This window comes from Phacochoerus africanus, chromosome 15 (assembly GCF_016906955.1).
Source record: "Phacochoerus africanus isolate WHEZ1 chromosome 15, ROS_Pafr_v1, whole genome shotgun sequence".
In the NCBI taxonomy this organism is placed as follows: domain Eukaryota; kingdom Metazoa; phylum Chordata; class Mammalia; order Artiodactyla; family Suidae; genus Phacochoerus; species Phacochoerus africanus.
Genome location: NC_062558.1, coordinates 55,819,216 through 55,836,115, shown reverse-complemented (window position 1 = coordinate 55,836,115; position 16,900 = coordinate 55,819,216). Strand labels below are relative to the sequence as shown.

At 38.0% G+C, this 16,900-nt stretch overlaps 1 protein-coding gene across 1 annotated transcript in view; it reads right to left on the bottom strand.

The window, feature by feature from the left end:
- The window catches only part of ERO1B (endoplasmic reticulum oxidoreductase 1 beta), a 74,523-nt gene that overhangs the window by 29,847 nt on the left and 27,776 nt on the right, over nt 1-16,900 (bottom strand). The window contains exons 6-8 of the mRNA XM_047760460.1: nt 10,040-10,113; nt 4,438-4,558; nt 4,254-4,300 (exon numbers count right to left, since the gene is read on the bottom strand). Coding sequence (XP_047616416.1) covers nt 4,254-4,300; nt 4,438-4,558; nt 10,040-10,113 — 242 coding nt within the window. The remainder of the gene's footprint in view (nt 1-4,253; nt 4,301-4,437; nt 4,559-10,039; nt 10,114-16,900) is intronic.

Genomic DNA, 16,900 nt, shown 5'->3' with positions numbered 1-16,900 from the left:
CAGAAGACATGATACTATATTTAGAAAATCCTAAAGATACTATCAGAAAACTACTAAAGCTCATCAATGAATTTGGTAGAGTTGCATTATACAAAATTTAATACATAGAAATCACTTGCATTCCTATACACTAACTACAAAAGGTCCAAAAGAGTATTTAAGGAAACAATTCCATTTATGATCTTATCAAAACGAATAAAATACTGGAGTTCCCGTTGTTGCTCAGTCGTTAGCGAATCCAACTAGGAACCATGAGGTTGTGAGTTTGATCCCTGGCCTTGCTTGGTGGGTTAAGGATCTGGCATTGCCATGAGCTGTGGTGTAGGTTGCAGACGCAGCTCGGATCCCACATTGCTGTGGCTCTGGCATAGGCCACCCTCTACAGCTCCAATTAGTCCCCTAGCCTGGGAACCTCCATATGCCACAGGAGCAGCCCAAGAAATAGCAAAAAGACAAAAAGACAAAAAAAAAAAAAGAATACTTAGGAATAAACCTACCTACCTTAAAGAGGCAAAAGAGCTGAACTGTGAAAACTGTAAGACAATGATGAAGAAAATCGAAGATGACACAAACAAAATGGAAAGATATACCATGCTCTTGGATTAAAAGAATCAACACTGTCAAAGGCAATTACTAAGGCAATCTACAGATTCAGTGCCATCCTGATCAAACTACCAATGGCATTTTTTCACAGAAGAACAAAAACATTTTTAAATTTGTATGGAAACACAAGATCCTGACTAGGCAAAGCAACCTTGAGAAAGAAGAATGGAGCTGGAAAAATCAGGCCCCCTGACTTCAGACCATACTACAAAGCTACTGTCATCAAAATAGTATGGTACTGGTACAGAGAGAGAAATACAGATCAATGAAACAGGATGGAATGCCCAGAAATAAACCCAAACACCTATGGTCAATCATTCTGCGAAAAAGGAGGCAAGAATATACAATGGCAAAAAGACAGCCTCTTCAAAAGTGGTGCTGGCAAAACTGCACAGTTATGTGTAAAAGAATGAAAATAGAACACTAACACCATGCACAAAAATAAACTCAAAATGTATTAAAGACCCAAATGTAAGACCGGGTACTATAAAACTCCTAGAGGAAAGCATAGGCAGAACATTCCTGGACATAAATCACAGCAATGTCTTTTTGGATCCACCTTCCAGAGTAATGAAAATAAAAACAAAAATAAACAAATGGGACCTAATTAAACTTAAAAGCTTTTGCATAGCAAAGGAAAGCATATGCAAAACAAAAAAACAGCCCACGGAATGGGAGAAAATATTTGCAAATAATGTGACCAACAAGGGCTTAAATTTCCAAAATATACAAACAGCTCATACAGCTCAATATTAAAAAGACAAACAACCCAATCAATAAATGGTTACAAGATCTAAATAGACATTTCTCCAAAGAATACATACAGATGGACAAAAGTACAAGAAAAAGTGTACAATACTGCTAGTTATTAGAGAAATGCAAATCAAAACTTCAATTGGTATCACCTCATGCTAGTCAGAATGGCCATTATCAAAAAGTCTATAAATAATAAATGCTGGAGAGGGTGTGGAGAAAAGGGAACCCTCCTACACTGTTGGTAGCAATATAAACTGGTATAGTATGGAGAACAGTATGGAAGTTCCTTAAAAACTAAAAAGAGGAGTTCCCACTTTGGCTCAGTGGTTAATGAACCAGACTAGTATCCATGAGGATGAGGGTTCAATCCCTGGCCTCACTCAGTGGGTTAAGGATCCAGCGTTGCTGTAAGCTGTGGTGTAGGTCACAGACACGGCGTGGATCTGGCATTGCTGTGGCTGTGGCGTAGGCCGGCGGCTATAGCTCTGATTTGACCCCTAGCCTGGGAACCTCCATATGCCACGGGTACAGCCCTAAAAAGACAAGAGACCAAAAAAAAACAAACAAAAAAAAACTAAAAAAGAGAGCTACCATATGATCCAACAACACCACTCTTGGGCATATATCTGGAGAAAACAATAATGTGAAAAAAATACACGCATCCTTATGTTCACAGTAGCACTATTTACAACAGCCAAGACATGGAAGCAACAACCTAAATGCCCATTGACAGATGAATAAAGAAGATGTGGTACGTATACACAATGGACTATTATTCAGCGATAAAAAATAAAATAATGCCGTTTGCAGCAACATGGATGGACCCTAGAGATTATCATATAAAGTGAAGTAAGACAGAAAAAAAAAACATCATTTGAGATAATTAACATGTGGAGTCTAAACAATGATACAAATGAACTTATTTATTAAACAGAAAAAGACTCATAGACTTCAAGAACAAGCTTATGGTTTACCAAAGGGGAAAAGTGGAGGGGGAGGGATAAATTAGGAGTTTGGGATTAACATACGCACACTATAATATATAAAATAGATAACAAGGACCTAAACTAACAAGGACCTACAGCAGAGCACAGGGGACTAGATGCAATATCTTGTGATCAACCATAATGGGAAAAAATGTGAAAAAGAATAGATATATGTATATCTATAACTGAATCACTTCACTGTATACCTGAAACTAACACAACATTGTAAATCAACTATACTTTAATGTAAAATAAAAATTGAATTGAAAAAAAAAAGTGACTACAGAAAAGTTCTGGAAGGACACCTTCGAAAACTGTACTACGAAAAAGAAAAAAAATGTATGGAGGCAGGTAGGGGTGAGGGGCATGTTCCCTTTTTACTTTATATAACTTTTTGTGTTGTTTCAATTTTTATAAAATCTTGTATAAAATAAGTTGGAAATAGAAATGTTATGAGGTAAAAGTAGTGAAAGAGACAAAAGATAAGCCACACACACATCTTCCTCATACTCCAATTACCTTGTGCAGGCAGTTTCAGAATAAATTTGGGAGGACTATTTGTCCCATTGTGACAGAGTGCACATCTAAGAGCAGTCCATTCAGTCAACCCATTTCTAAGTCTCTCTGGTTCTGAGAAATGCCTAAAGAGATGAATCTAGAGCAGGAATTCAAGTCCCTAAATCAAAACCTGTGTCTATAAAAAATATTAGAACAGCATGTCAATCACAGGGCTGATCCCAAGGTTTGAGTTCTCATTTGAGGATAGATTGAGAATATAACTAATAATTTAATATTGAATAACTTTCAACTGTATATGACAATGCTGTATCATAGAAACATAACACCAGCCTTGTATGTAATTAAAATTCATTTTTTAATATCCACATTTTCAAAAATAAAAGATATACACGCACTACAGCACATCAACAATTAGCTGTGTGATGCAAGTGTTAATATAGTTCTACCAAAACAATAAAGTTCCACTTACTGCAAAAATATATTTTGCTGACTCGGTTTTTAAATAAACTAAAATCAAATAAAGCACAAAATTTACTTCCTCACTAGCAACATTTCAAGTGCTCAACAGTCTGTTGTGGCAAATGGCTACCTCTTTGGATGGTGCAGGTTTAGAGCAATGCTTCAGGCAACCTAACTTTCTGATAATACTCTACTTCCTTATGACTCTAAGTGGGGTGCATGGATAAGCACCCTGGGGATCACCTGGGAGCTTGTTAGAATCTTAAGCCTCACCTAAGACCCAGAGAATCAGAACCTCTATTTCCACAGGGCTCCTAGGCAATCTGTATGCACAATGAAGTCTGAGAAGCACACTATGTGCTGCTGTTTCTCAAACTAGGCTGCATTCTGGAATCATCTGGAGATCATAAAAGAACTACCAATGCCTGGGTCCCAAATCCAAATATTCTGGTAACTGGTATAGGACAGGGCTGGACATTCAGATTTTTAAGAGTTCCCCCAGAAAAACACTGATATATATGGATTAGTTCTTTATTCTACTTTATTTCACATAAAGCTCCTACTTTAGGGCCTGACACATATCAGACCATCAATAAATGACAATAATTATACAAAACATGTGGAAATCTTACATGTTTGAAGTACTCATACTTTTTCTTATTCAAATTAAGCAAAAATATAAAATAGTTGCAATTTTTCTCAATATAAAGTTTTATTTTTTTAATTTTTATTTTTTGGCTGTACCCAGGGCATGCAAAAGTTCTTGCGCCAGGGATGGAACCTGCACCACAGCAGTGACTCCAGCTGCTGCAGTGATAATACTGGATCCTTAACATGCTGAGCCACAAGAGAACTTCGCAGTATAACGTTTAGTTACAAAAGCATTTTGTAAACAATTTCTGAAAGTATGGAAATATATGAAAAACCCACCTCGGCTGGGTGCCAGAGGATTTAAAGGACGATAAACAGATCGAGGCCTGAAAAAAAAAAAAAGTACAAAACTCAAACATAAAATGGTTTGACATTTCGATGTAATTTTTTTTCCAAGAGAAACAAATATACCTCTTCTTCCACCCTCCCTCTAGTGACTCCTCCTCCTCCCCCCTCCAGTTACTTGAAACAGTTTTCTTCATAGATGCTGTTCCACACTCTCCACGCAGAGGACCCTTTGTAGCCAGTGTAACGCTCTGGGTTCAGCAACAGGTCTACATACTGAGCAGCTGGCGATCTCTCATCTGAACAAGAAACAATTAGTAAAACCATCCATATTTTGCCATTTACTTAAAACTTAGCATTACCAAGCAAACAAGACTCAAAGGTTAGAGAAATGCTGCCCGTTCAAGTATTCTCCAGCTTAAATGGTAGAGTGGTTAGCACACTTGTGACTGTCCTTGACCCGGGATTTATAATAACTTGAATTTGAGGGAGGAAAAACAATTCCTCCCTTTCCTTTGGATGCCTGATGCTCTCTTACGTGATGTAACATTCCTCACCTTATCAGAAACATTAACCATTTCCTAAGTTTCCAAGACTGAAAAGGACCTAACAGAATCATAACCTTTTTAAATATTTTATGTGATTGCACGCTTATGTATATACCTACCCAAACACATGCTTGAAATGTTAATTTTGTTAGCATATATCTATTTATTATTAAAAAATTTTTTCCACTGTATAGCATGGGGACCAAGTTACACATACATGAATACATAATTTTTCCTCTCGTTGTGTTGCAATGTAAGTATATCTAGACATAGTTCTCAATGCTATACAGCAGGATCTCATTGTAAGTCCATTCCAAGAGCAATAGTTTGCATCCATTAACCCCAGGCATATATCTATTTAAAAAAGAGACTTCCCTGCTGCTCTCTACTTGGGCTTAAGAAATAAATGGTGCAATAACTTTGTTTCAAATTTGATCATTCATAGAGTTACACAATGTTCTGGTAAAAAAAAAAAGTTACTTTATTTTTACCAATGTTCATGTGTTGGTTAACATATTAATTGGCTAACATATTGGTTAGCAGGCACAACTTCAAGAACTTACTGACACATTTAAAATTAAGTAACCATTTTCTTTTTTTCAATGATCTTTATTCTTTTTTCATTATAGCTGGTTTTCCATTATTGACAGTATTCTGTCAATTTTCTACAGTTCAGCAAAGAGACCCAGTCACACAGACATATATACATTCTTTTTCTCACACTATCCTCCACCATAAGTGATTAGATGTAGTTCCCAGCGCTATACAAGAGGATCTCAGTGCTTATGTGTTCCTGTGTTGAAAACCAAATGAGTGTTTACTAGACCTCCACTATTTGGACATTTGATAGAGATCTCCGAGGGATACAAAAGATAAGAAAAAATGGTCTTAATTATTGAGGCTCACATTCTGGGTAAAAAAGGGAAGCACATGCTTTCCTACCTAAAGAAAAATTATAATGACTACGCTTCATAAATCTATGCTAATAATACCTATAAACTGAAGTGCTATGTATGTTGGCAGAGATGTAATCTTTTATTACATGCTTTGGTGTCATGATATAGACACTTGACTTGAAACATAGACCAAACATGATCATTAAAATATGGTTGCTTTTGTTTTCATTACCTATCAGTCAAAAATACTCATTGGCTATTCAATGACCATAGATTGAGATTATCCATAAGCATAAGGGGGAAAAAAATAGCACCCTGATCCATGCCTTCCAAGGACTACCAGGTACTTTTGTGATGTAGGAAGAATACAAAGATAATTACAACTTTTCATTACTAAATGAGTTCTATCTAACTTACAGACAATAGAAACATGATTTTGAAGAATACTGGCTCTATTTCCAGCACTAACATTACATAGATATTCTACTATATAAGTTAAGGAACAGAAAAACAGTTAATTTACAGATGAATGAACAGAAACTGTCTAAGGGCATTTACTGTCAAGACTTAAAATAATAATTTAAAAAATCTTAATTTAAAAATAAAAATTCAAATAATAAAAGTATGGCTTTTATAGTTACACTTAAAAATTTTTACAATTTACTAATTTATAGATTTTAAATTCTTTGAGCTGTTCTTAATTTCACTTGCAATGCTGACTTGGTTATGTATAAGCTTTAGAAACATAAATATATACTCAATGACATATACATTTATGTACACATGTAGAAAAAACATGCACACACATAAGCCTACACATGTGTAGAGTCATCTGTGAATGTGAAGATTGAATTGGGATCAACCTCTTTGCCCAATTAAACCAACTAAACAACCAACAAAGAAAAAAAGCCCTGGATTCAGATATAACATGGATTTAGAATACACTTTAAAGGAGCAGAGAGTCATACATGTAATATCAATTACATCAGTTTTTAAATTATTTTAAGTAAAATGTACTTTCTTAAATGTTCTTGATGTATATGCCCTTAATTCAATCAAGTTGTTTCTAAAAATTTAATACTTTTTCAAATCCTGAAAGAGGTGGGTTTTGGTAACCTATAGAAGATGTTAACAAACTACAGCCCATAGGCCAAGTCTGTTCTGCTGTGTATTTTTATAAAGAAATTTTTACAGGAACACAAGTCATGTTCATTTGCTTATGGGCTGCTTTTGCACTATTATGGCAGACCTGAGTAGTTGCAACAGAGACCTTATGGTTCACAAAACCTAAAATATTTACTCTCTGCCCACTTACAGAAGAAAAAGTTTGTCCTGACCTATACTGACAAGAATTTCATGACTTTCAGAGTGAGGAACGCACGTGGAAGAAAGCATACACAGGTTGAGGTACCTATGAAATACACCCATCCTTCTTCCCTGGGGCCACCTGTAACCTGATCTTAATTTGTTCCTAAACTATAACTTCTTTCCATTTGTACAGCTCTATCATTCATTCGGATAATTCTCTTAGATGCCTACCAAGTCTTCCACTCAAAAACTTCTTCTCTTCCTCTACAAACCTGCTCTAAAACTATTCTTTCTTTTCGACCAGGCTAACCATTACTTAAGGATTCGAAGAATTTCTACTGAATCAAAATTCCTAATTCTGGGAAGTGATCAACTTGAACTAATGTTTTATCCTCCTCCTCAAGTATATCCTTTTCCTGACTGGATTTTCCTTTCACTGTTCTAATTTAGTGTTAGTGTTTTGAAGCCATACTGCATTCTCTAGGCTGTGAAGCATCTTTCCCACCTCCTAACCCATATATCTCTTAAACGTGATGGTTGCACAGGCCAGCTTAGTGTCAGGCTTTTTGCTCATGGACAAAGATAAAAAAATATTAGATTATGGACTCAAGATCGAGCCTACAACCCTCCATCTCTAATGCTACCCCCAATTGCTACTAATTCGCTATTAAAACACAACTTCCTCGAAGACAATCTATGGTTTATAAAGCACCCAAGTAATTTTGATACACAGATTTAGAAACTACTGTTTTAAACAATATTTTTAACATACCAATGAACATGTTTTAAGGAGAAAAATAAAAGTAAATATCTATTGCATTATTTAGGTTATTTATGAATCAACCACTTCATTCAGCAAATATTTCTTGGGCACACACCATGTCCAGGCACTGTTCTAGGCACTAGGGATATAGTTGTGAACAAAAAGACAAGGTCCTTGCCCTCAAGCAGCTCACAATCTAGTCAAAGACAGGCAACAAACAGATAAACTAAATAATGTACTCTCACAAAGTTCCTGGTGCTCTGGAAACAGGGAGCAGTGTAAAGAGAGTGAAAGCGGTTACTATTTTATACAGGGAGGTGACAGAAGGCTCCTTTGCTGAGGTGACATCTGAGCAGAAACCTGAAGCAAAGGAAGCAGCAAGCCATGCATAGAGACAATAATAAAAAATGGGGGTGGGGAAAGTAGTTTACCTTAAACTGCTAAATTATTTAAAACCTGTTATTTGATCTATAAGGATCATCTTTCCTTTCAAATACAGATAACCAAAAACGAAACCAAATAAAGATAAAGCCAAGAGCAGGGGTGTATGAATATAGGTCAATAAACTGGGGTGAATATTCCTTAGATTTGTTTTTGTTTTAATCCAATGATTTTAGAATACTGAAATAACTAAACAATGACTATAACGCTGCTCTGATAGTATTTTTTAAATTGTAGGTATAAATCTTTGGGACACGCATGAACATTACTACCCAGAAGAACAGTGATGATACACCCAGCGGCACAATTTCATATGTTTAAGAAATACAAAAAATATAAAAAGTAGTAGTTATTTTAATTACTTAATCCTAAAAATTTTAAAGGATTTTATGTAAATTCTTATCTGACGTCTCTTCCACTTCTACAATTTAAGAAGCTACTATTAAAAAATTAAAACTGGTAATCAAGCACATCAATTTAATCACAGCATGTAATCCCTGCAATTGAACAGTATTTTTAAATTAAATACCTATAAGAGAAATACATATTTACATTTTTTACTACAAGAGAAATGTATATTCACAGAAATGATTTTTTAATCTGATAATCTGTTGAATAAGCACTACCAAACTATTTTATTTTAATCGAAGAATAAGTAAAATGAGAAGATGGGCAGAATTGACTATAAGTGTTAAACACTCAAATTATAATCAGATTGACAACCAAAGAGCAAATGAAAGAGTAGGCAATGATGTGGGTTCTTACCCTAGGTACAATGGCTTGCTTTGGTAAAATCTTTACCAATTCTAAATACGATATGGATATTTTATTAATTGCCCATCATTATGTCCAAGTAACAAAAACAAACACTTGGCTCAGATTTCTTTAGCAATCTCCTTGCTGAAACCATATAAATCATGGTAATAACATTTCATTTCCCAGCATCTTCTCAATTTACAAAACTATTGGAGAAGCTCCCTGAAACTTATTCCATTATAGACTGTATTAACAGCACAATTAAATATATGAAGCTTTAAAAAATCTTTATAGAGCATTCTAGGTGCTTTAAAAGTTCAGAAGAACTGCTGCCTATTTCCAGATATGCATGCTTGAACCTCAAATTCTTTCCCACCACCAAAAATATAACAATATAATAAGGTGAAGAGAGGCCAAATGAACAATTTAAATCTACTCAACACAATTACTGGGAATATTCTCCTAGAGATAAAAATTTTTGAGTCACGTCAATTATCTTCTGTTAAAAGAACTGCTAGTTACTATCCAACAATACCCTGTCTTTGTTCCATTCTAGGGGACTCTTGCAAAGAGGGCTGTGGGGAAGTCAAATGAGCGCCCTTTCGATTTTGGAAGGTGTCTTCATGTTAGTTTTTTGAAACCTCCAACTAATTCCAGGGTGAACATTTTTGTAACATGTTCACAGACCCATATCTAAGTGGCATGAATGAGCCATCCATAGGAGATGGGATGTTACATCGAAAAGACAGGTTTGGGATTCAGTCAGATCTGGGACTGAATCCTATCTCAGCCTCTTGCTACTGTGTGATCTTGGGCAAGTTACTCAGTCCTTTTGAGGCTCAATTTCCTCAGATATAAAATAATGCATACCTATCAGGGTAGCTGTAAAGCCCAGAAATAATGTACTTATTAGCACAGGGCCTAGAACACAGTTCTCTATAAATGCCATATGATAATAAGATCCACATACAACATCCAGTGTAATACAGCTTTAACTCTGACTGTATTTTCACTGACTTGTCTTTAAAGGGTTAAAATTAACATAATAACAATAGTTTATTTTATTACCATCAAGTTCACAAAAGTGATCCTGTGAATCATCGTATCTTGCCCAGTCAATGAAAGCTTCTTTGCTTTGATTACTATGAGAAAGAGGAATAAAGAAGAAAAACGATTAAATTTGGAGTTGAAAATCAACATTGTATTCTACTGTATTAAAAATAGAGAGATAATCTGAGACTTCTTTATTAATTAGATCGCATTACAAATTCAGTTAGTGGTCACATGAAGGAATGACTGTAACAAGTTACATGAAAGACAAAGATATCAATTTCAGCCCTAGTTTCAATGATAATTACTTTGACCAGAAATAACTTTTGACCTCACAAATATAAGTATGATGTAGTTTAAACATAAAAATAAAGCTGGTCCTTTTAGTTGACTTAGAAATTGTAGTAAATATATATCCTTTTTTTCCTAAAGTAGGAATTTCCTTTCATAATTCTCTTAATTTAAATTGCTTCTGTACTTATAGGACCCCAAATATTAAAAACTGCATTTCTAGGATCTTCCATCCAACATGGTATTCTCTAATAATGCCAATGTCACTTTTGTCACAGTATAATTTTAAACTTTACCTTATAATTTAACAAGACTTATGAACAAAAATTTCTGACCCAGAGAACTGATAAACAACTACACTCATTCAAATAAATTTTGACTTATACTCGTTTTAACCTATATTCAGACCTTCTCTGTCTTAAATACATGATGGCAGCATATGTAAGAGAAGTATTACTACCCTTTATTCACTACACAAAAGGAAATAACAAGGTTAAAAATTGTGTACCAAGTATAAATTAGGTATTCCTAAATGTGGTACTGTCACAGCCAATAACTGATTTTGTGTTTGAAAAACCTGTGGTCTGGTAGCATTACAACTTTGCCACTAAAAATTTCCAATTCAATTCACCATGGGATTTTTTTTTTCTCCTATGGGAAACTATAATAATAAAAGTTAATGGGAAATTTTATATCACAGATTAAAATATACAATGCCTAAGCTCTAGTTACAACTAAAATGATAACTACAGTTAAGTTTAATCAGATAAATCTTTAGCTGAAAATAGTAATAACAAAGCAATTGTGATATAAATTCCTACTTTCTTATTAGCAATGTGACTTAGAGCACTGAGGTTTTCTAAGGCTTCATCTAACCCTTGCCTAAAAACATGGTAGCAGAAAAGATACAGAATGCTAATCAAGCTGGTCTGGTTTGGTTTACAAATGAGTTAGAAGTAAGCTTATAGACCATCTAGTCCAGCTTTTCTAAAAGTCAGTTTGAAGATGGATGACAGGGTACCTTGGGCTTAATCCAGGACTTCCTGTCAAGACGGTGCTGTGAGTTAAAGCAGTCTCTGAAGTGGGAAATAGGGACAGGAAGGGGTAGGAGGGAGGGACTGCACAGGGACATGAGAGAAAACTTTCAGGAGTGCAGACATAACTACCGTGATTGAGCTGATTTTTATCAGTATACACATGATGAAACATCAGAGTGTACATTTTTAATAGGCACAATGTATTGTATATCAATTATACTTTTGTAAAGCTGTTTAAAAATTACACTATGGACCATGGGAGAAGCTGTGGAAGTGGAAGTCCTGCACACTACCACTAGTGGCAATGGACTTTGGGACAGTCATTTTGGAAAACCACTCCTTGGTATTTTCTCATAGAAATGCGTAACAAGAGAGGACAAGATGGCGGAGGAGTAGGGGGACATGCTCGCCCTCTCCCACAAACACAACAAAAAAAAGCACATCTACAGAATAAATGACTCGCACAGAACAGCAACCAATCGCTGGCAGAGGAACCTAAACTCCAATAACGGCAAGAAGTTCGTGACATTATGGGGCAGAACGGGAGAAAAGAGGAGAGTGAGAAGGTGAATTCAAGCGGGAAGGGCGCTCCCGAAAGGGAACTGCGGAGGAGAAAGGGATCCCGCACCCTGGAAAGTCACCTACTCGATGGAAAGATCAACTGAACTGGAGGAATCTCCAGATGCAGAGAAGAGTGTAGCAGTAAGATGGAGCATGGAAAAGCCGATCAAGAACCGAAGGGACCATCTGAACTACGGGCACAGTCACCAAAAATTGAGACGCCTGGGTGGGGGCTGGGCACCGAGACCTCTGCTCCAGAGGTTAGTCCCCGGGAAAGGGCTGGGGGGGCGGGGCAGAGCGGAAACTGCCTGGGAGATCTAGAAACCATTTGACGGGGCAGAGACTGCCTGGGAGACTAGAAAACAAAGCTGTCGCAGAGGAAGGGAGCAATACTCTAGGGGCGGGGAAGTGGAAAGCCGCATCAGATGGAACCTGGGAAAAGAGCTTGGTCTGCGCCCGTGCTGGGGAGGGGAGAGAAGAAGGGGTGGGTCCCCATAGAATACCCCTCATGCCACAGCAAGCTTACAGGCCCGCTAGCTACCTGAAAGCTGTACTTCCCAGTGCATCCCCTCCCCCACCCCCACCACCCCCTATGCTCTCGCCGAACCTGGGGCTGCCTGCCATCCAAGAGGGCTGGCCTCAACAATTGCCTGAAGCCTACCACCGCAGGGGCTGTCCCTGCACAGGCCTGCTTGCCCTTTGGAGGGGCTACACTTCCACAGAGCAGCACCAGACACCACCAGCCCCCGAGAAAAGGCCTGCAGCCCAGAAAAGCTAGAACAAGCCTAGCCAGGCCGTGAATAGATCTGCCTAATTCCCGGACGGTTTTGGTTTTTCTGAGTCGGGCTGGCCCGGGGAGGAGCCTCTTCGGTTTCCAACGGCCCTGCTACCCGCCCAAGCCCCCAGGGGGTGCCCTAGTGGATCAGCTGCATAGGACTGCCAGCTCCAGGCAGGACCCCCTACAGCCCAGAAAAGCTGCAACAAGCCTGGCCAAGCCGGGAAAAGATCTCAGACGGTCTTTCTGAGTCAGGCTGCCCTGGGGAGGAGCCTCTTCGGTTTCCAACAGCCCTGCTACCCGCCCAAGCCCCCAGGGGGTGCCCTAGTGGATCAGCTGTATAGGACTGCCAGCTCCAGGCAGGACCCCCTACAGCCCAGAAAAGCTGCAACAAGCCTGGCCAAGCCGGGAAAAGATCTCAGACGGTCTTTCTGAGTCAGGCTGCCCTGGGGAGGAGCCTCTTGGGTTTCCAACGGCCCTGCTACCTGCCCAAGCCCCTAGGGGGTGCCCCACTCCCGCGGAATAGCTGCTCAGCACCACCAGCCCCCTGGAGGACCCCCTGCAGCCCAGAAAAGCTGCAACAAGCTCGGCCAGACTGTGAAAAGATCTGCCTACATTCTCAGGCCATCCTTCTGAGTTGGGCTGCCCTAGGGAAGAGCCTCTAAGGTTCTCAGTGACCCAGATAGCTGCTCCAGCCCCCAGGGGGTGCTACACTCCTGAGGAACAGCTGCCCAACACCGCCAACCCCCTGCAAGAACCCCACATCCTAAAAACACCAGAGCAAGCTCTGCATGACCAAGTGAAATCTGCTACCATCGTGGTGTGGACCTCCCAGTCTTGTCTGCCCTCAGGAACTCCTCCTTTGCTTCAAAGAAATATTGTTAGCCCCATCAACACTCCAGAAAAGCCACACTGCCTCAAAAAAGATTGACCAACAACGCCAGCCCTCAGGAAATATTCCACAGCAGTGACAAGGCAAACACTGCCCGATCACGGGGAGTACAACTCCCTCAGGAGAAAGAAAACAACAAGCAAGATGAAGAAGCTGAGAAACCACCCCCAGTCAAACCAACAGGAGAACTCACCCAAAACAGTCAACAATGAAACAGATCTTGGCAGTCTGACAGACCTGGCGTTCAAAAGAGAAATAGTGAAAAGACTGAAGGACTTAAGAGAAGATATGAACAGTAATGCAGATACCCTCAGAAAGGAACTAGAAAATATAAGGAGGAGCCAAGAAAAACTAGAGCATTCATTTGCAGAGATGCAAACGGAACTAAGGGCAGTAAAAACCAGAATGAATAATGCAGAAGAACGAATCCGTGATGTGGAAGATAGAATAATGGAAATCACTCAATCCGGTCAACAGACAGAAAACCGAATCAAAAAACTGGAAAGCAATATAAGAGACCTATGGGATAATATAAAGCGGGCCAATCTACGCATAATAGGAATTCCAGAAGGAGTAGAAAAAGATAAGGGGATGGAAAATATATTTGAAGAAATTATCGCTGGAAACTTCCCAAATCTAAAGGATACTGGGTTCAAGATACAAGAAGCACAGAGGGCCCCAAACAAACTGAACCCAAATAGACCCACACCAAGACACATCATAATAAAAATGGCCAAAGTTAGGGATAAAGAGAGGATCCTAAAGGCAGCAAGAGAAAAACAGAATGTTACCTACAAGGGAACCCCCATAAGAATATCAGCTGACTTCTCTACAGAAACACTACAGGCCAGGAGGGAATGGCAAGAGATATTTAAAGTGCTAAAAGGAAAAAATATGCAAGCTAGAATACTCTATCCAGCAAGAATATCATTTAAAATAGAAGGGGAAATAAAAATTTTTTCCAACAAACAAAAACTTAAAGAATACAGCAACATAAAGCCCAGGTTAAAGGAAATATTGAAAGGGCTTCTCTAAACCAAAAAGAAAGGAAGGAAAGGAAAGAGAAAAGAAAGAAAAGAAAAAAAAAAAGAAGAGGAAGAACTAGGACTGAGGAAACCACAATCAGAGAGTGGTCATTCAAATAAGCCAGCATACAGATTTAATCATGAACAGGCCTCAAACAAAATAAAATTAAAAAGAAAAAAATAAAAAAGAGTCATCAAAACCATAAAATGTTTTTGGCAAGGGATGTTAGGAAGTAAATAACCCTTTTTGTTTGTTTGTTTGTATGTTTCTCTTCTTAATTTTAATATAGTAATGAAGTGTTTGAACTTACAGGACCATCAGGCTAAAACACACAATTATGGGAAGGGGTTAGCATACTTAAAAAACAGGGCAACCACAAGCCAAAACCAAATATTGCATTTGCAAAAAGTGAAAAAAAAATACACTCAAGCAGATAATAACAGGAGACCATCCAACCAAAAAAAAAAAAAAAAAGAAAGGAAGAATGGAGAACCATAGAATCAACTGGAACACGAGGTTCAAATGGCAATAAATAATCATCTATCAATTGTCACCTTAAATGTCAATGGACTGAACGCCCCAATCAAAAGACACAGAGTGGCTGAGTGGATAAAAAGGCAAAACCCTTCAATATGCTGCCTACAAGAAACTCACCTTAGGACAAAAGATACATATAGATTGAAAGTGAAAGGGTGGGGAAAAATATTTCACGCCAATAGACATGACAGAAAAGCAGGAGTCGCAACGCTCATATCAGACAAAACAGACTTTAAAACAAAAGACATAAAGAAAGACAAAGAAGGACACTACTTAATGATTAAGGGATCCATCCAAGGAGAGGATGTTACTATCGTCAACATACATGCCCCAAATACAGGAGCACCCAGATACATACAACAAATATTAACAGACAGAAAGGGAGATATGGATGAGAATACAATCATAGTAGGAGACCTTAATACCCCCCTCACATCAGTGGACTGATCCTCTAGACAGAAAACCAATAAAGCAACAGAGATCCTAAAGGAAACAAGAGGAAAGTTAGACTTCATTGATATCTTCAGGACACTACATCCAAAAAAAGCAGACTACACATTCTTCTCAAATGCTCATGGAACATTCTCAAGAATCGACCACATATTGGGACACAAAGCTAACCTCAATAAATTTAGGAGCATAGAAATTATCTCAAGTATCTTCTCTGACCACAATGCCATGAAATTAGAAACCAACCATGGGAAAAGGAAAGAGAAAAAACCTACTGCATGGAGCCTAAACAACATGCTACTAAAAAAACCAATGGGTCAATGAGGAAATCAAGAAGGAAATTAAAAACTACCTTGAAACAAATGATAATGAAGACACAACCGCTCAAAATCTATGGGATGCTGCGAAAGCAGTGCTCAGAGGGAAATTTATAGCAATACAGGCCTTTCTCCAAAAAGAAGAAAGATCCCAAATGGACAACTTAACCCTCCACCTAAATGAATTAGAAAAAGAAGAACAAAAAAGTCCTAAAGTCAGCAGAAGGAAGGAAATTATAAAGATCAAAGAAGAAATCCATAAAATAGGGACTCAAAAAACAATACAGAAAATTAATAAAACCAAGAGCTGGTTCTTTGAAAAGGTCAACAACATTGACAAACCCCTGGCCAGACTCACTTAAAAGAGGAGAGAAAGAACCCAAATAACCAAAATTATAAATGAAAAAGGAGAAATCACAACGGGTACAGCAGAAATACAAAACACCATAAGAGAATACTATGAACAACTCTACGGCAACAAGTTTGACAATCTGGAAGAAATGGACAATTTTCTAGAATCTTACAGCCTGCCAAAACTGAATCAAGTAGAAACAGACCAACTGAACAGACCCATCACTAGAAATGAAATTGAAGAGCTCATAAAATCACTCCCTACAAATAAAAGTCCAGGACCAGATGGCTTCACAGGTGAACTTTATCAAACATGTAAAGAGGAATTGGTGCCCATCCTCCTTAAACTCTTTCCAAAGGTTGAAGAAGAAGGAATACTCCCAAAGACATTCTATGATGCCACCATCACCCTCATTCCAAAACCAGACAGAGATACCACCAAAAAAGAAAACTATTGCCCAATATCATTGATGAATATAGATGCAAAAATTCTCAACAAAATCTTAGCCAACCGAATCCAACAACATATCAAAAAAATTATACACCATGACCAGGTTGGGTTCATCCCAGGTTCACAAGGATGGTTCAACATACGCAAATCAATCAGCATCATACACCACATTAACAAAAAAAAAGTCAAAA